This window comes from Salminus brasiliensis, chromosome 12 (assembly GCF_030463535.1).
Source record: "Salminus brasiliensis chromosome 12, fSalBra1.hap2, whole genome shotgun sequence".
NCBI classification, from domain to species: Eukaryota; Metazoa; Chordata; class Actinopteri; order Characiformes; family Bryconidae; genus Salminus; species Salminus brasiliensis.
The window spans coordinates 9,321,655-9,347,872 of record NC_132889.1 but is presented as its reverse complement, the minus strand read 5'-3'; the positions used below and the strand labels follow the sequence as shown (position 1 = coordinate 9,347,872).

At 41.4% G+C, this 26,218-nt stretch overlaps 7 protein-coding genes across 7 annotated transcripts; all 7 read left to right on the top strand.

Annotated features, from left to right (window-relative positions):
- The first annotated feature begins 133 nt into the window (after positions 1 to 133).
- On the top strand, positions 134 to 757 carry LOC140573706 (histone H1-like). Its single transcript, XM_072693218.1, has one exon. The coding sequence runs from the start codon at positions 134 to 136 to the stop codon at positions 755 to 757; it is 624 nt and encodes a 207-aa protein (XP_072549319.1).
- A 599-nt stretch (positions 758 to 1,356) lies between these two features.
- Positions 1,357 to 16,257, top strand: LOC140574150 (uncharacterized). The gene is made up of 2 exons (XM_072693881.1): positions 1,357 to 1,739; positions 15,840 to 16,257. Exons 1-2 carry the CDS (start codon positions 1,357 to 1,359, stop codon positions 16,255 to 16,257), a joined length of 801 nt encoding a protein of 266 aa, XP_072549982.1.
- On the top strand, positions 2,331 to 2,741 carry LOC140574283 (histone H3). The gene has a single exon (XM_072694064.1). It carries the CDS (start codon positions 2,331 to 2,333, stop codon positions 2,739 to 2,741), a length of 411 nt encoding a protein of 136 aa, XP_072550165.1.
- Positions 10,520 to 10,831, top strand: LOC140574399 (histone H4). The gene has a single exon (XM_072694222.1). It carries the CDS (start codon positions 10,520 to 10,522, stop codon positions 10,829 to 10,831), a length of 312 nt encoding a protein of 103 aa, XP_072550323.1.
- On the top strand, positions 11,670 to 12,044 carry LOC140574324 (histone H2B). The gene has a single exon (XM_072694114.1). The coding sequence runs from the start codon at positions 11,670 to 11,672 to the stop codon at positions 12,042 to 12,044; it is 375 nt and encodes a 124-aa protein (XP_072550215.1).
- Positions 14,641 to 15,264, top strand: LOC140573711 (histone H1-like). The gene has a single exon (XM_072693222.1). The coding sequence runs from the start codon at positions 14,641 to 14,643 to the stop codon at positions 15,262 to 15,264; it is 624 nt and encodes a 207-aa protein (XP_072549323.1).
- A 4,105-nt stretch (positions 16,258 to 20,362) lies between the features above and the next one.
- LOC140574369 (histone H4) lies at positions 20,363 to 25,586 on the top strand. The gene is made up of 2 exons (XM_072694172.1): positions 20,363 to 20,384; positions 25,297 to 25,586. Exons 1-2 carry the CDS (start codon positions 20,363 to 20,365, stop codon positions 25,584 to 25,586), a joined length of 312 nt encoding a protein of 103 aa, XP_072550273.1.
- The last annotated feature ends 632 nt before the right edge of the window (positions 25,587 to 26,218 follow it).

The window sequence follows — 26,218 nt, the reverse complement described above, 5'->3', positions numbered from 1 at the left end:
ACGGCTGCACGGGCGAGTTGAGTCCACAACGTTCTCATGTGACTTTTAAGGGCCGCCCCCCTCGCTGCAGCCGGAGGTTCCACAGAACGCTGCAGCAGTTTGTGCTCACTCCAGCTCTCAGCAAAGCAGAACAATGGCAGAAGTCGCTCCAGCCCCAGCCGCCTCGGCGCCCGCCAAGGCCCCCAAGAAGAAGGCCGCCGCCCGCCCCAAGAAAGCCGGCCCCAGCGTCGGCGAGCTCATCGTCAAGGCCGTCTCTGCGTCCAAGGAGAGGAGCGGCGTGTCTCTCGCCGCCCTGAAGAAAGCCCTGGCTGCCGGCGGCTACGACGTCGAGAAGAACAACTCACGCGTTAAGCTCGCCGTCAAGAGCCTCGTCACCAAGGGCACTCTGGTGCAGACCAAAGGCACCGGCGCGTCGGGCTCTTTCAAGCTTAACAAGAAGCAGACCGAGGCTAAGAAGAAGCCGGCCGCCAAGAAGCCGGCACCTAAAGCTAAGAAGCCGGCCGCCAAGAAACCAGCCGCGGCCAAGAAGCCCAAGAAGGTAGCAGCCAAGAAACCCACTGCGGCTAAGAAATCCCCCAAGAAGGCCAAGAAGCCCGTCGCGGCCGCTAAGAAGGCAGCGAAAAGCCCCAAGAAGGCCAAGAAGCCGGTGCCTCCCAAAAAGGCGACCAAGAGCCCAAAGAAAGCCAAAGCGGTCAAGCCTAAAGCAGCTAAGCCCAAAGCGGCGAAGGCGAAAAAGGCTGCCCCTAAGAAGAAGTAAACAGTCACGCCCTTTAACTTCATGTCTTGTTTCCCTCTACAACGGCTCTTTTAAGAGCCACCCCACAGTTTCATCTCAAACAGCTTTATTTTCCTTGTTACTGCAAAATGAATCAAAAAACAAACAAAAAACGTTAAGCCGGAAGAAGAACAGCAGTAACTATCCCATAAAATAGCTCTATTTACAATAGTGTACATATTTTCGGGTTTGACTTTACTTTCCTTCTATGATCAGAGTACTTTATGGCCGTACGTGTTTTATTTGAGCGGGAAAGGAAACACTGGGCATGAGTGTGTGTGTGTGTGTGTGTGTGTGTGTGTGTGTGTGTGTGGGGGGGGGGTTCTTTCTGTACACCGTTTTCTTTCTTTCTCTCTCTCGCTCTCGCTCAACCAGACACACAGCACGAGAGGAGGAGGGGGTCGGGTTGCAAAGCGAGCAGAGGTGGGAGGACGCTAGAGTCTGACGGCGGATATGCGATTGGCTGTTGGTGTGTCTAGCTTTTAGCCAATAGGAACGCAGGCGTTTTAGCTATATCAACGGCGTCGGTCGCTCGCCGTGTTTATTTCAGCTGCGTTCAACGAACTCGACTGACGCGAATCATGAGTGGAAGGGGTAAAACCGGCGGTAAAGCTAGGGCCAAGGCCAAGACTCGCTCGTCCCGCGCCGGATTGCAGTTCCCTGTTGGCCGTGTGCACAGGCTCCTGCGCAAAGGCAACTATGCTGAGCGAGTCGGCGCCGGCGCTCCCGTCTACTTGGCCGCCGTCCTGGAATATCTCACCGCTGAGATTCTCGAGTTGGCTGGCAACGCCGCCCGCGACAACAAGAAGACCCGTATCATTCCCCGTCACCTGCAGCTGGCTGTTCGTAACGACGAGGAGCTGAACAAACTGCTTGGAGGAGTCACTATCGCCCAGGGTGGTGTGCTTCCCAACATTCAGGCTGTACTGCTGCCCAAGAAGACCGAGAAGACCGTTAAGACTAAGTAAATTGGCGCTCTCAGTTAATTTGTCCATACACAAAGGCTCTTTTAAGAGCCACCCATTTTTTCTTAAAAAAAGTGCTGTTCCTTAAACACCCACCATATATTCTTAATGTGACTTCCAAGAATGGTAGCTTCATACGGCCGGAGTTATTGATAAACAGGCTGCCCTCTATTTTTCTATTCTCCTCCCGTGTTACTGTAGTACAATTTTTGTAACAATTGCCAATGTGTGATTTGTTTTCATATATTTAACGTACTGAGTCCAACGCACATATTATATTTATTTATATATATATATATATATATATATATATATGTGTGTGTGTATATATGTGTATTCGCTAAAATATATATTATCTTTTTTCATTTTTTTTTTTATGGAGCCCGCCACTATTAGTGGGCTGTATTTTTCGTTTTGAAAAGAAGACGCCCAATAGCGTGTCACCGACGTATTGCCGGCCGCCCAATGGGTAACGGACACCTTTAGGACGCCCAATGAGCGGCGAGCGGCTCGAACGCTTAAAAGCCATGTGAAGCAAGCAACAGCTCATTCTCTTTCTTTACCCGCTGAGGAGAGCAGAGTTCAACGCGATGGCAAGAACCAAGCAAACAGCCCGTAAATCCACCGGTGGCAAGGCCCCGAGGAAGCAGCTCGCCACCAAGGCTGCCCGCAAGAGCGCCCCCGCCACCGGCGGCGTAAAGAAGCCTCACCGTTACAGGCCCGGCACCGTGGCTCTGCGGGAGATCCGCCGCTACCAGAAGTCGACGGAGCTGCTGATCCGCAAGCTACCCTTCCAGCGGCTAGTGCGTGAGATCGCTCAGGATTTCAAGACCGATCTCCGCTTCCAGAGCTCCGCCGTCATGGCCCTGCAGGAGGCTAGCGAGGCATACTTGGTGGGTCTATTTGAAGATACTAACCTGTGCGCTATCCACGCCAAGAGAGTCACCATCATGCCTAAAGACATCCAGCTGGCCCGCCGTATTCGCGGAGAGCGCGCTTAAACAGTGCGCTTTGACGTTTACCTGAAATACCCAACGGCTCTTTTAAGAGCCACCTACCTGTGTCCGTGGCGAAACAGCAAATGTCCGCCTCACTCTTGTGTTGTCTTTATATACCTTACAGCTATTAGGACGCGCGCATCTCAATTCCGTAAGGCCGAGAGAGCTGCGCAGCGAGACCAACAGTGGCTGTATCGTTGGTTAAGGGCAGCAGCAAAGGCGTTTACGCCGCCCAGGTGAGCACGTATTGGGGAAATGTAGCCATTTGTTTTGGTCAAAACTAATTCTGTCGATGCAGGGCATTTCATATTGTAAGGTACCCTTTTTCCCGTCATTTTTCTATTTGCCGAAATTAGTGGGACCCCCGCCCCCCAAAATCAAAAACGATATCGATATTGAGACACTATTGACAATATTGTTATTTCGTACTACGTTTCACATTAAAATTGCCGTATTTATTAATACATATTTCACTTTTTATTAGTATTTTTTTTTTAAATACATGTTTACTGGTTGAGACAACATCATCCTAACAGTACAGTTCGAATTTCATTCAACCCCGTAGAAAAAAAATAGCCACTGACACTTCAGTAAAGCAGTACACTTCTATGTAGTGTGTAGAAAGGTTTTGACTTAATGCAAACGGAATTTGTCCATGGATGGAGCGTGGATGTCACCGTGTGTTGAAACTATACTGCAAGCACGGTTTGAGAGCCCTATTTGTGTGTACATACAGTGTGAGTATATACATAAATATTTAGAGCTTGATTTTGGGTACTTAAGTTTCAGACATATGCAAAAATTTTGGAGATGGAGTTACAATGGAGATGATGGCTCCATTGTTTGTGCTTGGTTTTATAAAATCCATAAAACTGAACCAAAATTCACGTTTCCCCTCACCTATTTAATTTGTCTAGAAGTGTAACCCTTCAAGTGTAACCCATAGCGCAAATTACATTTACCCTTCAGAGAAGCCTAGGGAACGATTTATTATTATTATTATTGTTATTTGTCTTTTTATTTTATATTTGTGCGTTTCGCACAATGAATACCGGCAATGAATACCGGGGGAAGTATTTGTCGTGTCTGGGAGGCACCCGGCTATCTAATAGAGAGTAGAATCCTTTGACACTTGAGTAGAGTAGTGCGCTTCTATGTAGTTTATAGGAAGGCTTTTGGAATTGTCCTATTACAAACGACACCGGTGTTTTGGGGCCACGGACACCTGTCATGAATGGAGCGTGGATGCCATCGTGTGGTCAAACTAGGCAAATGCAAACGTTAACAATGTGGATATCTACGTGTATGTATGTGTATATTGCACATTTTACACATGACAGATGGTTGTGAACGCCAGTAAGTCTACAAAGCTATTTATATTTAACTGCACCAGTACATCTAAAAAAGTAAATATACGTCTTGTGGGGTGATTTTCGTTAGGGGTTAGATTTTGTTTGGAACAATATGCTAATGACAAAGTAGGACAGAATGATAGATATTACCTTGATACCTCGTTGATGACCCTTTTAGTCAAACCATTTCTTAAACCGCATAGATACTCAGGAGATTTGACATATTATTAGGATGCAAAGTTATGAATGACCCCATAGCTTGTCACTACAAAAAATAAATAAATGAATAGATCACATCCCATATCGTTTCCAAGGCACATTACTCTGGGAGAAGTTTGACAGGTGCTTCTTTAAATGACTTTGTGGACCAAAAACAGATTCTTTACGCTACATTTTGCAGATTCATATTTTGACCACCAGATGGCAAACACACTCCATTCACTTTCTGCGACTACATCGACTTAAGGCCTAGCACTGAAACCCCATCAGAAGCCTAAGGGGTAGGTCTAGCCAAACTGCTTCCACTCACCCTGACTTCATCATGAGCTCTACACTTACTTTGCTTACCGCAGTTTCTTTCCATCCTTCTTTCTCTTCCATTAACTGCATCACATGTCTATATGCCTTTGTATAAAGCAACTTTCACTCCCTCTGCATTTGTCTAATCTGGCAAATATGACAGTTATTAGAAGATGTATAGCGGAAACCTGAGGGATACAAATGGTAAACACGTGTAGCTTTAGTTGGCCTCATTAGGGGCTTTTCCCTTATAGGCAAAATATACCATTCATTATACTCGTGTTTGTTCTTTCTTTCTTCAAATGTCTCTGTGGACACTGTGTCTTTAACTTGTAGTGTATTAGATTACATGGGACTACACTACCCATGATGCCTTACTACAAGTTCTGCCTATTGACACATGTGCCAAGTATTAAGGCTAGTCAAGTGCTGTTTTTAAACATTTTAGCACGGTTGTATTAATTTGCTACAACCTATGCCTTGAACTTCACATTGGTAAAGATCTTTTCTAATGGCCTGTGTCAGTGTTAACAGTGTGGGTACTAACTGGACAAAGGACTGCAAAGGTCATGTCAGTGTTTGTAAACCGCAGTAGAGATTCTGTCCCCATGTAACACAGAACATTGGTATAGTGAAACTGATTCTCAGTATATTCACTTAGCTTTATTGATCCAAAGCTATAGCTTAATGATCTTAGTCAGGGTTCAAATGTTTACATCTATTTAGATGTCATGTCATGTTTCTGTGTGTTATTGTATGTTTCATTGTTTGAATCAGCTTACATTAGGTCATTTCAGCCCCAGTAAATGTACAACAAAAAGTAATAAAAAAACCCCAAAAGGAATATATCTGAAAATAAATGTAACTTGGACCTGCAGATTCATATTCTGACCACCAGATGGTATCCACACTTCATTCACGTTCTGTGACTACATAGTCTTAAGGCCTAGCACTGAAACTCCATTAGAAGCCTAAGGGGTAGGTCTAGCCAAACTGCTTCCACTCACCCTGACTTCATCATGAGCTCTACACTTACTTTGCTTACCGCAGTTTCTTTCCATCCTTCTTTCTCTTCCATTAACTGCATCACATGTCTATATGCCTTTGTATAAAGCAACTTTCACTCCCTCTGCGTTTGTCTAATCTGGCAAATATGACAGTTATTAGAAGATGTATAGCGGAAACCTGAGGGATACAAATGGTAAACACGTGTAGCTTTAGTTGGCCTCATTAGGGGCTTTTCCCTTATAGGCAAAATATACCATTCATTATACTCGTGTTTGTTCTTTCTTTCTTCAAATGTCTCTGTGGACACTGTGTCTTTAACTTGTAGTGTATTAGATTACATGGGACTACAACACCCATGATGCCTTACTACAAGTTCTGCCTATTGACACATGTGCCAAGTATTAAGGCTAGTCAAGTGCTGTTTTTAAACATTTTAGCACGGTTGTATTAATTTGCTACAACCTATGCCTTGAACTTCACATTGGTAAAGATCTTTTCTAATAGCCTGTGTCAGTGTTAACAGTGTGGGTACTAACTGGACAAAGGACTGCAAAGGTCATGTCAGTGTTTGTAAACCGCAGTAGAGATTCTGTCCCCATGTAACACAGAAAATTGGTATAGTGTAACTGATTCTCAGTATATTCACTTAGCTTTATTGATCCAAAGCTATAGCTTAGTGATCTTAGTCAGGATTCAAATGTTTACATCTATTTAGATGTCATGTCATGTTTCTGTGTGTTATTGTATGTTTCATTGTTTGAATCAGCTTACATTAGGTCATTTCAGCCCCAGTAAATGTACAACAAAAAGTAATAAAAAACCCCCAAAAGGAATATATCTGAAAATAAATGTAACTTGGACCTGCAGATTCATATTCTGACCACCAGATGGTATCCACACTTCATTCACGTTCTGTGACTACATAGTCTTAAGGCCTAGCACTGAAACTCCATTAGAAGCCTAAGGGGTAGGTCTAGCCAAACTGCTTCCACTCACCCTGACTTCATCATGAGCTCTACACTTACTTTGCTTACCGCAGTTTCTTTCCATCCTTCTTTCTCTTCCATTAACTGCATCACATGTCTATATGCCTTTGTATAAAGCAACTTTCACTCCCTCTGCGTTTGTCTAATCTGGCAAATATGACAGTTATTAGAAGATGTATAGCGGAAACCTGAGGGATACAAATGGTAAACACGTGTAGCTTTAGTTGGCCTCATTAGGGGCTTTTCCCTTATAGGCAAAATATACCATTCATTATACTCGTGTTTGTTCTTTCTTTCTTCAAATGTCTCTGTGGACACTGTGTCTTTAACTTGTAGTGTATTAGATTACATGGGACTACAACACCCATGATGCCTTACTACAAGTTCTGCCTATTGACACATGTGCCAAGTATTAAGGCTAGTCAAGTGCTGTTTTTAAACATTTTAGCACGGTTGTATTAATTTGCTACAACCTATGCCTTGAACTTCACATTGGTAAAGATCTTTTCTAATAGCCTGTGTCAGTGTTAACAGTGTGGGTACTAACTGGACAAAGGACTGCAAAGGTCATGTCAGTGTTTGTAAACCGCAGTAGAGATTCTGTCCCCATGTAACACAGAAAATTGGTATAGTGTAACTGATTCTCAGTATATTCACTTAGCTTTATTGATCCAAAGCTATAGCTTAGTGATCTTAGTCAGGGTTCAAATGTTTACATCTATTTAGATGTCATGTCATGTTTCTGTGTGTTATTGTATGTTTCATTGTTTGAATCAGCTTACATTAGGTCATTTCAGCCCCAGTAAATGTACAACAAAAAGTAATAAAAAAACCCCAAAAGGAATATATCTGAAAATAAATGTAACTTGGACCTGCAGATTCATATTCTGACCACCAGATGGTATCCACACTTCATTCACGTTCTGTGACTACATAGTCTTAAGGCCTAGCACTGAAACTCCATCAGAAGCCTAAGGGGTAGGTCTAGCCAAACTGCTTCCACTCACCCTGACTTCATCATGAGCTCTACACTTACTTTGCTTACCGCAGTTTCTTTCCATCCTTCTTTCTCTTCCATTAACTGCATCACATGTCTATATGCCTTTGTATAAAGCAACTTTCACTCCCTCTGCGTTTGTCTAATCTGGCAAATATGACAGTTATTAGAAGATGTATAGCGGAAACCTGAGGGATACAAATGGTAAACACGTGTAGCTTTAGTTGGCCTCATTAGGGGCTTTTCCCTTATAGGCAAAATATACCATTCATTATACTCGTGTTTGTTCTTTCTTTCTTCAAATGTCTCTGTGGACACTGTGTCTTTAACTTGTAGTGTATTAGATTACATGGGACTACAACACCCATGATGCCTTACTACAAGTTCTGCCTATTGACACATGTGCCAAGTATTAAGGCTAGTCAAGTGCTGTTTTTAAACATTTTAGCACGGTTGTATTAATTTGCCACAACCTATGCCTTGAACTTCACATTGGTAAAGATCTTTTCTAATAGCCTGTGTCAGTGTTAACAGTGTGGGTACTAACTGGACAAAGGACTGCAAAGGTCATGTCAGTGTTTGTAAACCGCAGTAGAGATTCTGTCCCCATGTAACACAGAAAATTGGTATAGTGTAACTGATTCTCAGTATATTCACTTAGCTTTATTGATCCAAAGCTATAGCTTAGTGATCTTAGTCAGGGTTCAAATGTTTACATCTATTTAGATGTCATGTCATGTTTCTGTGTGTTATTGTATGTTTCATTGTTTGAATCAGCTTACATTAGGTCATTTCAGCCCCAGTAAATGTACAACAAAAAGTAATAAAAAAACCCCAAAAGGAATATATCTGAAAATAAATGTAACTTGGACCTGCAGATTCATATTCTGACCACCAGATGGTATCCACACTTCATTCACGTTCTGTGACTACATAGTCTTAAGGCCTAGCACTGAAACTCCATCAGAAGCCTAAGGGGTAGGTCTAGCCAAACTGCTTCCACTCACCCTGACTTCATCATGAGCTCTACACTTACTTTGCTTACCGCAGTTTCTTTCCATCCTTCTTTCTCTTCCATTAACTGCATCACATGTCTATATGCCTTTGTATAAAGCAACTTTCACTCCCTCTGCGTTTGTCTAATCTGGCAAATATGACAGTTATTAGAAGATGTATAGCGGAAACCTGAGGGATACAAATGGTAAACACGTGTAGCTTTAGTTGGCCTCATTAGGGGCTTTTCCCTTATAGGCAAAATATACCATTCATTATACTCGTGTTTGTTCTTTCTTTCTTCAAATGTCTCTGTGGACACTGTGTCTTTAACTTGTAGTGTATTAGATTACATGGGACTACAACACCCATGATGCCTTACTACAAGTTCTGCCTATTGACACATGTGCCAAGTATTAAGGCTAGTCAAGTGCTGTTTTTAAACATTTTAGCACGGTTGTATTAATTTGCTACAACCTATGCCTTGAACTTCACATTGGTAAAGATCTTTTCTAATTGCCTGTGTCAGTGTTAACAGTGTGGGTACTAACTGGACAAAGGACTGCAAAGGTCATGTCAGTGTTTGTAAACCGCAGTAGAGATTCTGTCCCCATGTAACACAGAAAATTGTTATAGTGTAACTGATTCTCAGTATATTCACTTAGCTTTATTGATCCAAAGCTATAGCTTAGTGATCTTAGTCAGGGTTCAAATGTTTGCATCTATTTAGATGTCATGTCATGTTTCTGTGTGTTATTGTATGTTTCATTGTTTGAATCAGCTTACATTAGGTCATTTCAGCCCCTGTAAATGTACAACAAAAAGTAATAAAAAACCCCCAAAAGGAATATATCTGAAAATAAATGTAACTATATCTGAAAATAAATGTAACTTGGACCTGCAGATTCATATTCTGACCACCAGATGGTATCCACACTTCATTCATCATATTTCTAAGGCCTCTGCATAAAGCAACTTTTACCCCCTCTGTGCTTGTCTGCACATATGACTGTTATTCGAATATGTATACCATAAACCTGGGGAATCTAAATGGTAAATATATATAAGTGGGGCGTGTGTGTGTGTGTGTGTGTGCGCTTGCGTGCGTGCACGCAACTGTCATTTGTAAACATATGGCATGCTTGATGTAAACTTTGAGGGCCTATTCATTCTGACAGATACAAACACAAATACATACCCTGTACTGGTTATATGTGTTTGAGCAATATGTGTTGATAGAGGAAGGATCGTGTTTTATAGATTCAACCATTCAATTGATGTGTGTTTGTTCTTTTTTTATTTAAAAGTCTTTGTGGACACAGTGTCTTTATATTGTAGTGTTAAGATCAATGACCACAATTCCAACGATGAACTACAAGTTCAGCCTATTGACAAATGTGCCATGTATTGGCTCATTTAGAGCTGTGATCTCAGTGTGTGGTTGCATAGTTAGAATAGCGTGATGTAGTGTTTGGACTTACTTGGTTGTATGTGAGACCAAGGCGCATATGTGAACAGCCATCAATATTGAGTCAACAAGTTGCAATACACCACATGTTACATGAACAACATGACCATCTTATGTGTTAATGAAATCCACATTAAAACTATCTAAATAGAGCACTTTGAATTGTGAATATGTGTACATCCAGAGAGAACTGAAACAAAAGACAATTCAGCTAGTTGACTCTATTTTGTGTGGCTACCCACTCAGTGCCTATATATATGCGATGTTTGAGTGGTCTAGGCACGTAGGTACAGAACACTTGTTTTCCTGTACAGCGTCTAGAAGATGAGACGGAGCTAATATAGTGTGACGTCACTCTTGTTTTCAACTAGGTCCTATAGAGCGGTATAACAGGCGTGCCTCGGGTGCTGCAGCTTCATTGATTCTCTTCTCGTCGACTGGGAAAAGAAGCAGAGAGAATGTCTGGCAGAGGCAAGGGAGGCAAAGGCCTTGGAAAAGGAGGCGCCAAGCGTCATCGTAAAGTGCTTCGCGATAACATCCAGGGTATCACTAAGCCGGCTATTCGTCGTCTGGCTCGTCGTGGTGGCGTCAAGCGTATCTCCGGTCTGATCTACGAGGAGACCCGCGGTGTGCTCAAAGTGTTCCTGGAGAACGTGATCAGGGACGCAGTCACGTACACCGAGCATGCTAAAAGAAAGACCGTCACCGCTATGGATGTGGTGTACGCCCTGAAGCGCCAGGGACGCACTCTATACGGCTTCGGAGGTTAAACGCTCGGCTTAAACAAATCTTAAACACAACGGCTCTTTTAAGAGCCACCCACAGATCCAACAAAAGAGATTGTTTTTCATGTTAGTTTGTTTGTTTTAAATACGGTAGTCAATAAGTGAATGAAAATTTGAAAAAATGAAAATATCTCCAGGACACTTAAGTAGTTAACCTGCATGAGGAATAAAAAGTGATCTAATGATATACTTACTTTTTCCATTTTCCCCCGTGTGCGTTGTTTTAGAATTCAGAACTGTACGTGTTAAAAACCTTATATAAACATTGAGCCGTCTGCGTCCCTTATTTGTTTGTTTATTTGCAAATAAGTCAGTGATGATCATGGAACTCCCGGCCGCTCTGTGTTAAGAAGTTAATCTTCAGAAGGAATAAACATTATATTTCTGTGTATAATAAGCTTCAATACACATTATATATGTAAATAGTACATACGTGCATATTGTCTTCCTTTCCCCCCCGTGTGTGTTGATTAAATCAGAACTATACGTTTGAATAAAATCAGAATGTCGCCGTCAACGCCGGTGTGGCAAAAAAATAATTGTACCGTCTGCACAGCGGGTAAAAATGCGCGGGTAGGCGAACAAAGAGAATGCTGCTGAGGGGAGGGGGAGGGGGAAGCGGGTGTAGGGAGGCAAGAGAGAGGGAGGGGGTGGAGAGACGGGAACGGAGGGTTGAGAAGAAGCGAGCATTCAACTGTTGTCCAATGGTCGTTTGACGGCATTCTGGAGGCGGAAACTCGTCTAATTAGAATGTTAGAGTCTAAATAATGTTGGAGCTTGTCACCTCCCCCTCATTCTTCAGTCTTATTCGACGACGAGCAGAATGCCTGAGCCAGCCAAGTCCGCCCCGAAGAAGGGATCTAAGAAAGCCGTGACCAAGACGGCCGGGAAAGGAGGCAAGAAGCGCAGAAAGTCCAGGAAGGAAAGCTATGCTATCTACGTGTATAAGGTGCTGAAGCAGGTCCACCCAGACACTGGTATCTCCTCCAAAGCGATGGGCATCATGAACTCGTTCGTGAACGACATCTTCGAGCGTATCGCCGGTGAGTCTTCTCGTTTGGCTCACTACAACAAGCGTTCTACTATCACCTCCAGGGAGATCCAGACCGCTGTGCGTCTGCTACTTCCCGGTGAGTTGGCCAAGCACGCCGTGTCCGAGGGCACAAAAGCCGTGACCAAGTACACCAGCTCCAAGTAAACAGTGTTCGCGGCATAATCAAAACCCAACGGCTCTTTTAAGAGCCACCCACGTTTTCCACCAAAGAGCAGTTTTTACGCGAGAGAACCAAGTCACAGATGGTAAGCCCTCAATTTACGTCTGTATGTTACTTCCAGAGAGTACAGCCTTTGGTGTAGAAGTAATTGTTTCAATTATATAAGGATGTATGCATATGTAAGTCAATAGATTTATTCTTGTTTGTTGGCATTTAATTGGTGTAGTGTGTACTAGGATTAAGTGGCAGAATAGCAAACTATTATACTGTGCCATACTAACCATATGAAGTGGGCTTGAAATGATCAGCATTACAGGTGTGGAAGAGTGTAGGGTTCATCCATAATATTACACACTTGATCTTGGTAATGAAAGGTGCCTCTTAAAACTAGAGGCTGGTCTGGTGGATGTAATAAGGCCTTATTGGGGGCTGACTTGTTGGGGGGGGGGGGGGGGGAAGAGGAAAATAAGTGACCTCCACAAGCTTTTTGGTTGGGTTACAAAAGTTGGTCAAAGTCTTTGAGTGAGATATGAGTGAGAAAAAGTAGGTCTAGAGCTAGGCTTTTGATACAGTGATTGAGAGCAATGCCGGCTTGAGGAAGGTAGAGTAAGTAAATAATAGGTTTGTAGCTGGGCTTCAGGTTTATGATGAAGGTGGATTGAGTTAAAGTGGCTGTGAGTTGGGCCTTAGCCTAAAGATACAAAGGAAGGTTCAGTAAAATTAAATTTCAACATCAGCCGTCAGCCTTATGATTCAGTGAGGGCAAGCAAAAGTAGATGCACACAAGGCCTTGGCCTACTGATAAATGTAAAACTAAGACAGCTTAAAATGGGTCAAATTAAAGTTCTAAAAAAATCTGTTGGGGTAAGAATGAGAATAGGGTTGTTTTGTGTTGAGGTTAGTTGGTATTGTCATTAAAGTGAGGATGCAGTTAATTTGTATTAGGGTTAGAGAGAGTACGTGCTTTTTCATTAAGCATAGAATAAGATTGTTTTTTTTATATTAGGGTTATAGTGCAGATTGAGTTATTGTGTTTGGGTTAGACTGAGGTTGGGGTTTTCTTTTATTATTTCTTTTATTAGGGCTAGGAGGAAGATTTTGTTTTAGGGTTAGGAGTATGGAGTTATATTGTATTGGGGCTTTTTGGTTGGGTCACAAAAGGATGAAGTCCTAGTCCAAGTCTTAGGTCTATGGTGAGTTTTGAGTGAGCAAAAGTAGGTGCTGGTGTATAGGTTGGAAGCAAGGCAAAATGATGAAGGTAAAGTAAGTAAATATGGGTTTGTAGCTGGGCCTCGGGCTTTACCATGAGAAAAGTAGGTCAGTGAAAGTATGTTTAGCGCAGACATGTGGTCAGCCTTATGATTCAGTGACAGCAAGCAACAGTAGATACACAAGGCCATGACCCACTGATGAATGTATAACTAAGTAGAATGGTCATAGCATAATATGGGCTGAGTGAGAGTTTAACAAATTAACTTGAGTTGTGTTACTGGAGGGATGGGATTAATTTGTATTAGGGTAAGAATGAGATTGAGAGTTATTAAGAGTTATTTCATGTTAGGGTTAGAATGAGAATGGATTTGTTTTGTATTAGTGCAAGAATTAGGGAGGGTTTTTTGTATTACGGATAAGAAGGAATTGGGTTATTTCATCTTGGGATTAGAGAGAGGAGGTGTTATTGTAGATGGATTTTATTTTATTTTATTTTTTTAGATTAGGGTTAGAAGGTTGGAACGGTTTTGTTTTAGGGTTAGAAGGAGGAATGTGTTCTTTTGTATCTGTGTAAGAATGAGATTGGGGTTATTTTGTACTATGGTTGGAGGAAGGATGGGGTTATTTCATTTGATGGTTAGAGAGAAGAAGGTGGTGATTTTGTATTAGGGTTAGAATGAGTTTGGGCTTATTTAATATAAGGGTCGGAGAGAGGACTTTATTCTTTTCCATTATGTTTTAAGGTCGATTGTCACGGGGAGAGTCGTTCCGAGTGTGGGAGCCCTGGTGACAAAGACGCATCGACGGTGAGAGTCATACTGCGGGAGTCACAACGCACACATGGCAACACTGTGCTTTACACACCTCTCAAGGGCGCCCCGCACGACGAGCAAAACAACGCACCCATGCATCGGATTCCCAACACGCTCTCACCGAGGCTCTCCTCTATCGCTCCGGACAAGGCTCGCCCAGCTCGCAACACATTTTGACGCCGTTTTCCACCGATTAGCACGTCAAATGCGCCGTCGCCCGTTCCGCACGCCGGCAGCGCGGCACGCTTTGGTGTGCGCCGTGCGAAAAGCGGCGTCGTTTCGCTGCCCTTCCCGCCTTCTCTACACACGATGGAGCCTTTCGGAGACGATAGAGCATTTCCACGATCGCCAGGTTGGGCTTTCGCTCATATTTCGCTCGACAAACGCCGAGAGAAAACACAAGTGCGAGTCTTTCGTTGCGGCACGGCTGCACGGGCGAGTTGAGTCCACAACGTTCTCATGTGACTTTTAAGGGCCGCCCCCCTCGCTGCAGCCGGAGGTTCCACAGAACGCTGCAGCAGTTTGTGCTCACTCCAGCTCTCAGCAAAGCAGAACAATGGCAGAAGTCGCTCCAGCCCCAGCCGCCTCGGCGCCCGCCAAGGCCCCCAAGAAGAAGGCCGCCGCCCGCCCCAAGAAAGCCGGCCCCAGCGTCGGCGAGCTCATCGTCAAGGCCGTCTCTGCGTCCAAGGAGAGGAGCGGCGTGTCTCTCGCCGCCCTGAAGAAAGCCCTGGCTGCCGGCGGCTACGACGTCGAGAAGAACAACTCACGCGTTAAGCTCGCCGTCAAGAGCCTCGTCACCAAGGGCACTCTGGTGCAGACCAAAGGCACCGGCGCGTCGGGCTCTTTCAAGCTTAACAAGAAGCAGACCGAGGCTAAGAAGAAGCCGGCCGCCAAGAAGCCGGCACCTAAAGCTAAGAAGCCGGCCGCCAAGAAACCAGCCGCGGCCAAGAAGCCCAAGAAGGTAGCAGCCAAGAAACCCACTGCGGCTAAGAAATCCCCCAAGAAGGCCAAGAAGCCCGTCGCGGCCGCTAAGAAGGCAGCGAAAAGCCCCAAGAAGGCCAAGAAGCCGGTGCCTCCCAAAAAGGCGACCAAGAGCCCAAAGAAAGCCAAAGCGGTCAAGCCTAAAGCAGCTAAGCCCAAAGCGGCGAAGGCGAAAAAGGCTGCCCCTAAGAAGAAGTAAACAGTCACGCCCTTTAACTTCATGTCTTGTTTCCCTCTACAACGGCTCTTTTAAGAGCCACCCCACAGTTTCATCTCAAACAGCTTTATTTTCCTTGTTACTGCAAAATGAATCAAAAAACAAACAAAAAACGTTAAGCCGGAAGAAGAACAGCAGTAACTATCCCATAAAATAGCTCTATTTACAATAGTGTACATATTTTCGGGTTTGACTTTACTTTCCTTCTATGATCAGAGTACTTTATGGCCGTACGTGTTTTATTTGAGCGGGAAAGGAAACACTGGGCATGAGTGTGTGTGTGTGTGTGTGTGTGTGTGTGTGTGTGTGTGTGTGTGTGGGGGGGGGGGTTCTTTCTGTACACCGTTTTCTTTCTTTCTCTCTCTCGCTCTCGCTCAACCAGACACACAGCACGAGAGGAGGAGGGGGTCGGGTTGCAAAGCGAGCAGAGGTGGGAGGACGCTAGAGTCTGACGGCGGATATGCGATTGGCTGTTGGTGTGTCTAGCTTTTAGCCAATAGGAACGCAGGCGTTTTAGCTATATCAACGGCGTCGGTCGCTCGCCGTGTTTATTTCAGCTGCGTTCAACGAACTCGACTGACGCGAATCATGAGTGGAAGGGGTAAAACCGGCGGTAAAGCTAGGGCCAAGGCCAAGACTCGCTCGTCCCGCGCCGGATTGCAGTTCCCTGTTGGCCGTGTGCACAGGCTCCTGCGCAAAGGCAACTATGCTGAGCGAGTCGGCGCCGGCGCTCCCGTCTACTTGGCCGCCGTCCTGGAATATCTCACCGCTGAGATTCTCGAGTTGGCTGGCAACGCCGCCCGCGACAACAAGAAGACCCGTATCATTCCCCGTCACCTGCAGCTGGCTGTTCGTAACGACGAGGAGCTGAACAAACTGCTCGGAGGAGTCACTATCGCCCAGGGTGGTGTGCTTCCCAACATTCAGGCTGTACTGCTGCCCAAGAAGACCGAGAAGACCGTTAAGACTAAGTAAATTGGCGCTCTCAGTTAATTTGTCCATACACAAAGGCTCTTTTAAGAGCCACCCATTTTTTCTTAAAAAAAGTGCTGTTCCTTAAACACCCACCATATATTCTTAATGTGACTTCCAAGAATGGTAGCTTCATACGGCCGGAGTTATTGATAAACAGGCTCACCCTGACTTCATCATGAGCTCTACACTTACTTTGCTTACCGCAGTTTCTTTCCATCCTTCTTTCTCTTCCATTAACTGCATCACATGTCTATATGCCTTTGTATAAAGCAACTTTCACTCCCTCTGCGTTTGTCTAATCTGGCAAATATGACAGTTATTAGAAGATGTATAGCGGAAACCTGAGGGATACAAATGGTAAACAAGTGTAGCTTTAGTTGGCCTCATTAGGGGCTTTTCCCTTATAGGCAAAATATACCATTCATTATACTCGTGTTTGTTCTTTCTTTCTTCAAATGTCTCTGTGGACACTGTGTCTTTAACTTGTAGTGTATTAGATTACATGGGACTACAACACCCATGATGCCTTACTACAAGTTCTGCCTATTGACACATGTGCCAAGTATTAAGGCTAGTCAAGTGCTGTTTTTAAACATTATAACACGGTTGTATTAATTTGCTACAACCTATGCCTTGAACTTCACATTGGTAAAGATCTTTTCTAATTGCCTGTGTCAGTGTTAACAGTGTGGGTACTAACTGGACAAAGGACTGCAAAGGTCATGTCAGTGTTTGTAAACCGCAGTAGAGATTCTGTCCCCATGTAACACAGAAAATTGTTACAGTGTAACTGATTCTCAGTATATTCACTTAGCTTTATTGATCCAAAGCTATAGCTTAGTGATCTTAGTCAGGGTTCAAATGTTTACATCTATTTAGATGTCATGTCATGTTTCTGTGTGTTATTGTATGTTTCATTGTTTGAATCAGCTTACATTAGGTCATTTCAGCCCCTGTAAATGTACAACAAAAAGTAATAAAAAACCCCCAAAAGGAATATATCTGAAAATAAATGTAACTATATCTGAAAATAAATGTAACTTGGACCTGCAGATTCATATTCTGACCACCAGATGGTATCCACACTTCATTCATCATATTTCTAAGGCCTCTGCATAAAGCAACTTTTACCCCCTCTGTGCTTGTCTGCACATATGACTGTTATTCGAATATGTATACCATAAACCTGGGGAATCTAAATGGTAAATATATATAAGTGGGGCGTGTGTGTGTGTGTGTGTGTGCTTGCGTGCGTGCACGCAACTGTCATTTGTAAACATATGGCATGCTTGATGTAAACTTTGAGGGCCTATTCATTCTGACAGATACAAACACAAATACATACCCTGTACTGGTTATATGTGTTTGAGCAATATGTGTTGATAGATGAAGGATCGTGTTTTATAGATTCAACCATTCAATTGATGTGTGTTTGTTCTTTTTTTATTTAAAAGTCTTTGTGGACACAGTGTCTTTATATTGTAGTGTTAAGATCAATGACCACAATTCCAACGATGAACTACAAGTTCAGCCTATTGACAAATGTGCCATGTATTGGCTCATTTAGAGCTGTGATCTCAGTGTGTGGTTGCATAGTTAGAATAGCGTGATGTAGTGTTTGGACTTACTTGGTTGTATGTGAGACCAAGGCGCATATGTGAACAGCCATCAATATTGAGTCAACAGCTGACCTAGGTATGTGTGGTGTTAAGAGAAATGTTAGCTACTTTTAATGTTCATACATGTCCATGTGAAACGTCGTCCTTTTTTCATTATAGTTTGCGTCGCTTCGTGGAATGGGCGTGTGCTCAGCTCTGTTGTGGTGCCGTTAGTACGATAACGTTAACGTTAAAACTCGATTACTCGAAAACTCCATTTTGCCGAGAGCAATGTTTTACACCCAGTCACAGCAAATCGATGTATAACTGCCGTTGCTGGATCTATGTGTGGAGTTGCACTTGGAGCCAGTTTAGCGATTAGCAGCGTGGCTAACGCAGCTAGCTGGCATAAACAGCAAACACAAACATGGGCCTAATTATGGGGTGCCATTTCCTATTGACCACGGAACAGTACCGCCTGCTGAGTTGTAGTATGAATTAAAAGTACGCAAAGTTAGCGATTAGCATGTTAGCTATCTCGGTTAGCACAAACAATAACACAGGCCAGTGCGTATATAGTTGCCAGATAAATACAAACTCACTCGAGGCAGCCAAGGTTTAGTATGAACGGTGTATATAGCTTTATTTATGTTAACTGTCGTGGTTGACTTGGGTGATTTGTGTCCCAGCTACTCGTGTAACCGAGAGGCTAGCTAGCTAACTTTCACATGAGAATTTCCCCACTGCGGGACTAATAAAGGACTATCTTATCTTAACTTGGAGAGTAGCGCGATGGCTAGGTGGCTGTAATACGATAATACGGACTCGTGTGCAATTGGAACAAGTGAGGGACAAACGGTCGTGCTTAAACCAAGCTACCAGCAGCGTATCTTCTGGGTTTTAGAGCCGGGTGGCGTGTGTAGTTGGCTAATTAGTGTTTGTTCACGAAATATATTTTCCGTAAGTTACCGAAACGACAAATGAATGTAGCTAATTTCGCTCGCAAAAAAACGCCAACAGAAACCTAGTGTGTCCGCGTCTTAACTGAAGTTTGTTTGCCGTTCGTTGGCCAATAGTTCAGTAATCTCAGAAAAGCAATGACATTGGAACCGGAATTACACTGTCCAATTCCCAAGCAGCTCACTACTCCCTACAGAGTGCATATAATAATGGCTTCTACACTCACGTAGTGCACTATTTAGGGAGTAGTGGAGTGCCATTGTTTTTGTGTCCCCAACCAATTATAATTTATGGAGATTTGAGGGCATTCTGTGGTTCAGAAAGAAGAGTTGTAGCCTTTGTTGACATGTATTAATAATAATGATATTATCATTGTAATTGCAAATAAACATTTGATCACTGTTTTCTAAAGGTCAAAGGTCACATGGCCCCAATCCACTTCTATTTAGTGAAAAGGAGTCATAGGCTGTGTGTATGAGTATGAGCCTACTTTGAGTCACTGTAAATTCATGTTAAGCTAAGGCCTGGCTGGCTTAAGTCACTGGGATTTATTTATTTATTTATGTATGTATTTATGAATGACTTCATCATTAGACCTAGCTATTTCTGAAGTTATTATGACTCCTAATTATAACTGAACGGCCTAGCTTTCAGACCTGCTTGACTTTACAAAGTTTACAAAGTTGAATCATGATGAGTTAAAGGATTCACAGTGAAGGAAAGGCATGATCCAGTGTGTGTTGCAATATTATGTAGCAACCGTTGTTTGTTCCTGTTACACCATGGTTAATATATTATGATTGTGATCAGAGCAGTTCAACAGTATAGATGGTTTGGTAACTTTTATCAGTAATTTATTAATAGTTCTGACCAGAGGAGGATGGGTCTCCCTTGTTAGTTTGGCATGCTCACTGGGGGTCTTTGATCCTTCATGTCTTACGTTATTTATTTGTCTCTGTCTTTTACTAATGACTAATTATGTAAAGCACTGTACAAATAAATTTGACTTGACTTCTGAATCTATGGACTCTCCCCCTCGGTGGAGCCTGGATGCCATTGTGTGGCCAGACTGTGAAACTGCAAGCAGTAGAAGGAAGACATGCTGCAAATACATTGGAAAGTGATGCTATTATTGTTTGGCTTATCAGATTGCCCCCCAAGTTGCAATACACCACATGTTACATGAACAACATGACCATCTTATGTGTTAATGAAATCCACATTAAAACTATCTAAATAGAGCACTTTGAATTGTGAATATGTGTACATCCAGAGAGAACTGAAACAAAAGACAATTCAGCTAGTTGACTCTATTTTGTGTGGCTACCCACTCAGTGCCTATATATATGCGATGTTTGAGTGGTCTAGGCACGTAGGTACAGAACACTTGTTTTCCTGTACAGCGTCTAGAAGATGAGACGGAGCTAATATAGTGTGACGTCACTCTTGTTTTCAACTAGGTCCTATAGAGCGGTATAACAGGCGTGCCTCGGGTGCTGCAGCTTCATTGATTCTCTTCTCGTCGACTGGGAAAAGAAGCAGAGAGAATGTCTGGCAGAGGCAAGGGAGGTATATAGAAGAGAATACTTTCGTGTTTTGACCGCAGCACCTCGCGGTGTCTGCGGTCTTATTTAACTACCTTTTTCTCAACTTTAGACTGATTACATGGTTTAAATCAACTGGAATCTGCCAATCGGATCAAGCTCAGACCGCAGCACTTCGTGTGTCTGCGGTCCCCCCCTTTTTTTTCGCTCTTGTCGTTTGTGGCGGGAAACTGCCTTTTGTTTAGCGCCTAAGCTTCTTGGGTGACCCAGAGGTGGTCAAAATGGCGCCGAGCTCTGCTTATAATGACAGGTTCCTGAAATATTGGGCCAAAATCAAATTTATTGGCAGTGGTGAACCACCAGACAGAAACACAGTGGGCGAGATGATCTTGGACTCTCAGTGGATCTCCGTTCAAGATATATTTTCCTTCATCGGCCTTCCGAATAAAACGGAGTATGAAATCTGCTTCAATAGTGAGTTAGCACTCCGCAAGTTTATGGACTCATTTTCATCAAACCAAGACAAGTGGAAAGATTTCCAGTCTTTTTCCCCCATCAATTTCGATATTAAGAATGTTTTTGTAAAATTTTGGACTGGCAGAATCACTGATGCGGACATTGAATTGTACTTATCCCGGTTCTGTGAAATTTTGAAACCAGCAGAGAAACCGGTAGATAACTTAGGCTTTTGGTATGGAGTAAGGAAATACCAAGTCAGGATTAAAAAAGATTCACAAGGACGTACTCTAACCCTCCCAAATTCCATCTCTCTGGGCCCGTACAATGGGAAAATTTCCTATCAAGGACAAGTGTCCTCTTGCTTCATCTGTCAGTCATCTGACCATCATGCAAAAGATTGCGATACAGTTAAATGTTGGAAATGTGGTCAATTAGGCCATAGATCTGCCACATGTTCCAATACTGCCAAGTGCAGTTTGTGTGGCATAGTTGGCCACAGCTTTTTTAACTGCCCACAATCTTACACAAATAGAGTAAAATTAGGACAAAGAAATTTGCAGCTAATATTGAATGAAGCAAAGGAACAAGAGATGACAAGACAAGAGGAAGAGAGACTCAAACCAGCTCAGCTTGACAAAAACAAGGAAATCATACAATCTCAGAATGGGAAAAACGACTCACACGGAACTCTACAAGCATCTGGAGAGACTATGTCCAGCAGCAGCGATAGCGACTCAGAGGAGTCGAAGGACGACATGAGTGGAGACTACTCATCTCACAGCGGGGAGGAAACGCAGGAAAGCGCAAATGAGGAGGACTTTAGTGCGGACTCACTTTCTCCGACCACTAAACAAGGACATGAACAAAGAAAAGGCCAGAAGAAGATCTCCAAACGGGAAAACAAAGCGAATGTGACTGTTAAACACTTGCCTCAAGAAGCTAAAAGAAAACGTATCTCATCCGGAGAGACCGAGGGGAAGAGTGGATCTGAACTACTGGGAAAAGTAAGAAAGAAATGATTTTAATAATTTACCATGTCTTCTTGCAACCTTGCAGTAGCTAGTTGTAATGTTCGTGGAATTCAATCTAGTAGAAATAGAAAAAAAAAGTTAAATGTTTTAATGCAAGAAAAATTAGATATTTTATGTTTACAAGAAACAAGATTAAGTAATTACAATGATATATGTGATGTTAAAAAGATATGGGGTAACAATAAATCTCTTTTTTCAGTAGGTGAAGATAGAGCAGATGGTATAGCAATATTATTTTATACAAATGATATTCAAATTATAAAAATTCGAGAATTAATCCCAGGAAGGTTGATGTATGTAGATTTTTTTATGTATGGAAACAAAGTTAGAGTAATCAATGTATACACAGCTCAGGATAGAAATAAAAAAATTCTGCTCTTTAATAAGATGAAAAACCTATTATATGTTGGGTTTTATATCATCATCTGTGGTGATTTTAACACTATCACAGATGAGATAGATAGTTCTTCAACTAATCCAAAATCAATTTTAAGAGAAGGGCGTGTTTTAAAACAAATTATGAAAGATAATAAAATAAATGATACGTTTAGAGTTCTTTTTCCTCAAAAAATTGGATTTACAAGATTTGATAGTGTTTTTAAATCACGTATTGATAGAATATATATTTCTGAGAAGTTTACGGTCATATCCTATACGACTAAACTTTTAGTTGAATCAGATCACCTTACAGTATTGGCTACAATTAGGTTTAATGAAGGAGGAAGAAATAAGAATTATTGGAAAATGAATATAAATATATTAAACTATTTAAAAGTCAATTCAGACTTAAAAGAAGAATTTAATAGAATTAGATCAATTAAATTTTTACTATCCACTGAACAAGAATATTGGGAAATTTTTAAAAACAGAATAAGACAATTTTCAAAGTTTCAAAGTAGACTAATTAATAAAGAAAAAAATGAAAAGTATAGCTCCTTAATAAAGAAATATATTACTCTAAAACATAAGAAAGATAGGACAGAGTATGAAGAAAAGCTATTATCTGATACACAGGACAAGATAGATGAAATGAATTGTGAAAATGTAAAAAATCTTCAAGTTTTAGCAGGATTAAGCTCACTTGAAAATTTTAACCCAGATAAAATAATGTCCATATATTCAAAGAAAAAACAAATGTCACAAATACATTCTATTAAATTAGGAAATGAAATTATAACAAACTTTGATGAAATAAAGAAAACAATTAGAGTTTTATGTGAAGGAATGTATAAAGAACTAACCATTGATGACTTGATGATAAAAAACTTTTTAGATATTCACACGCCAAACATTGAATCTTTCGATCCCTTGGAAGGTGAGATTTTAGAGATTGAAGTTGAAACTGCGATAAAACAATTAAACCTAAAAAAAGCACCAGGTCCAGATGGCCTGCCTACAGAGTTTTATTTAAACTTTATTAAAGAAATTTCTCCAATATTAACACGGGTATATAATGAAGGGATTCAGACAGGGTGTATGCATGACTCCTTCTATGAAGGAGTATTAACACTTATACACAAAAAAGGTGATAAATCAAATATTGATAATTACAGGCATCTGACCCTAATGAATTTAGATTATAAAATCCTTGCTAAGATTATTATGAATAGATTAGAAGATGTGTTAGATTTGACCATTGTAAAAGAACAAACATGTGCTGTAAAAGGTCGATACATGTGGGACAATTTGAACTCACTAAGAGAGATAACATATAATCAGGAAGAAAGGAATTTTTACATTGTTGCTCTAGATCAAAAAAAGGCATTTGATTCAGTGTCTAGAGACTATATTTTTGCAGTTCTTAAAACATACGGTTTTCCAGGGAGTTTTATTGACATGATCAAATGTTTGTATAAGAAATCGAAAGTTCAAGTGAATGTCAATGGTGAATTAACTGATGATTTTCTGATCCTGAGAGGAGTTAAACAAGGCTGTCCACTTAGTGCCGCCTTATACGTATTAGCTATAAGCCCCTTAATTCAAAAAATCAAAAACGATAAAGCACTTAATGGTGTTAAAATGAATGGGAAAAAGTTTATCATCTCTGCGTATGCAGATGACATCACAGTTATCATTAAAACAAAGAAAGAATTAGAAATTATTTATCAACATTTTAGACAGTATGAGCAAGCATCAGGCGCCATGTTAAACATGTCTAAATCAGAGTGTTTGTGGATCGGCGAAACTAGATATAAATTCCCAGTTAATATACCTGAAAAGGAACAAATAAAAGTATTAGGAATAAAATTTGATAATACTGGTTGTGTCGATGGAAATTGGAAAGAAAAGGAATTAGAAATACGTGAAGAAATTAGCCAATTTGATAATCATAATTTGAGTTATAAGGCAAAAATCGGAATTATTAAAATGTATATATTGTCTAAAATCCTATTTTTGTCTTGTATATTTCCACCTACAGATGTTTGGAGTAAAAAATTAAATAAAATTTGTTGCAATTTTATTTGGGGTACCACACGGGAGGTGACAAAGCGAGAGCTAGTTTTTAAAAGTAAAGAACAGGGTGGTTTAGGGGCAATAGATTTTGGTCTGAAAACCAAAATAGCAGTTTGTAAAATTATAGCAAATGGATTATATAGACAAGCGGAGTGGGTTGGAAATATTAGCAATTGGAAAGAGAAAAAAAGAGGAAGAGCTAGATCTAAAATACCATATTATAAAATAATATATTCTGACTTTACAAATAAATATGAATCACTTAATATTAACTGGGCCTTTGATTCTAATAAAGAAATATATAAGAAGATAGCAGATATTGTATATGGTGGATTAATAAATTATAAAGAGATTCCTATAAATGAATATCAGTTAGTCATTAACAATATCACAAGTAAAACATTGTCTGAAAAGTTACGAGACACAGCATGGTTAATCTCTGTTAGGCGCATTCCAGTAAGAACAGTGGTAAAATGGAGCTGCTACGTAAAGACAACACAGTGTCCAATGCCCAATTGTAACAATGAAGAAACTGTAGAGCATTTTCTTCTTGAATGCTATAGGTCTAAACAAGTTTGGGATAAACTAAAAGAGATTAATCTTAAATGTCAAATTACTTTGAAGACCGTTGCCTTTGGTATTTTTAATAATACACTCTCAGAATCAGAAAAAGAAATTACATGGTTAATATTGTGCATTGTGAAACATAAACTATGGAAAACAAGATGTCGCATGACTATAGATCATCAGTTTGTTTCAAGTGAATGTGTTTTTAAACAAATCATGATGGAATTGAGAAGACGAAGGACTCTAGACTTAAAAAAACATAAAGGTGATGTATGGAACTTTTTGGACCTTTAAATTTGAAAATAATTTTGAACATATACATATATATGTAATGTTGTCTTGTATGTTTGTATTTTTCTTGTAAACCATTTTCTATTGATTAATAAAGCTATTTAAAAAAAAAAAAAAAAAAAAAAAGCAAGGGAGGCAAAGGCCTTGGAAAAGGAGGCGCCAAGCGTCATCGTAAAGTGCTTCGCGATAACATCCAGGGTATCACTAAGCCGGCTATTCGTCGTCTGGCTCGTCGTGGTGGCGTCAAGCGTATCTCCGGTCTGATCTACGAGGAGACCCGCGGTGTGCTCAAAGTGTTCCTGGAGAACGTGATCAGGGACGCAGTCACGTACACCGAGCATGCTAAAAGAAAGACCGTCACCGCTATGGATGTGGTGTACGCCCTGAAGCGCCAGGGACGCACTCTATACGGCTTCGGAGGTTAAACGCTCGGCTTAAACAAATCTTAAACACAACGGCTCTTTTAAGAGCCACCCACAGATCCAACAAAAGAGATTGTTTTTCATGTTAGTTTGTTTGTTTTAAATACGGTAGTCAATAAGTGAATGAAAATTTGAAAAAATGAAAATATCTCCAGGACACTTAAGTAGTTAACCTGCATGAGGAATAAAAAGTGATCTAATGATATACTTACTTTTTCCATTTTCCCCCGTGTGCGTTGTTTTAGAATTCAGAACTGTACGTGTTAAAAACCTTATATAAACATTGAGCCGTCTGCGTCCCTTATTTGTTTGTTTATTTGCAAATAAGTCAGTGATGATCATGGAACTCCCGGCCGCTCTGTGTTAAGAAGTTAATCTTCAGAAGGAATAAACATTATATTTCTGTGTATAATAAGCTTCAATACACATTATATATGTAAATAGTACATACGTGCATATTGTCTTCCTTTCCCCCCCGTGTGTGTTGATTAAATCAGAACTATACGTTTGAATAAAATCAGAATGTCGCCGTCAACGCCGGTGTGGCAAAAAAATAATTGTACCGTCTGCACAGCGGGTAAAAATGCGCGGGTAGGCGAACAAAGAGAATGCTGCTGAGGGGAGGGGGAGGGGGA

Excerpts from the sequence above, each read along its gene's own strand:
- LOC140573706 (XM_072693218.1), top strand. The coding sequence starts at position 134 with ATGGCAGAAGTCGCTCCAGCCCCAGCCGCCTCGGCGCCCGCCAAGGCC.
- LOC140574150 (XM_072693881.1), top strand. The coding sequence starts at position 1,357 with ATGAGTGGAAGGGGTAAAACCGGCGGTAAAGCTAGGGCCAAGGCCAAG. Across the intron at positions 1,740-15,839 it reads GAGAAGACCGTTAAGACTAA|CTGCGTTCAACGAACTCGAC; the intron begins GTAAATTGGCGC and ends TGTTTATTTCAG.
- LOC140574283 (XM_072694064.1), top strand. The coding sequence starts at position 2,331 with ATGGCAAGAACCAAGCAAACAGCCCGTAAATCCACCGGTGGCAAGGCC.
- LOC140574399 (XM_072694222.1), top strand. The coding sequence starts at position 10,520 with ATGTCTGGCAGAGGCAAGGGAGGCAAAGGCCTTGGAAAAGGAGGCGCC.
- LOC140574324 (XM_072694114.1), top strand. The coding sequence starts at position 11,670 with ATGCCTGAGCCAGCCAAGTCCGCCCCGAAGAAGGGATCTAAGAAAGCC.
- LOC140573711 (XM_072693222.1), top strand. The coding sequence starts at position 14,641 with ATGGCAGAAGTCGCTCCAGCCCCAGCCGCCTCGGCGCCCGCCAAGGCC.
- LOC140574369 (XM_072694172.1), top strand. The coding sequence starts at position 20,363 with ATGTCTGGCAGAGGCAAGGGAG. Across the intron at positions 20,385-25,296 it reads GTCTGGCAGAGGCAAGGGAG|GCAAAGGCCTTGGAAAAGGA; the intron begins GTATATAGAAGA and ends AAAGCAAGGGAG.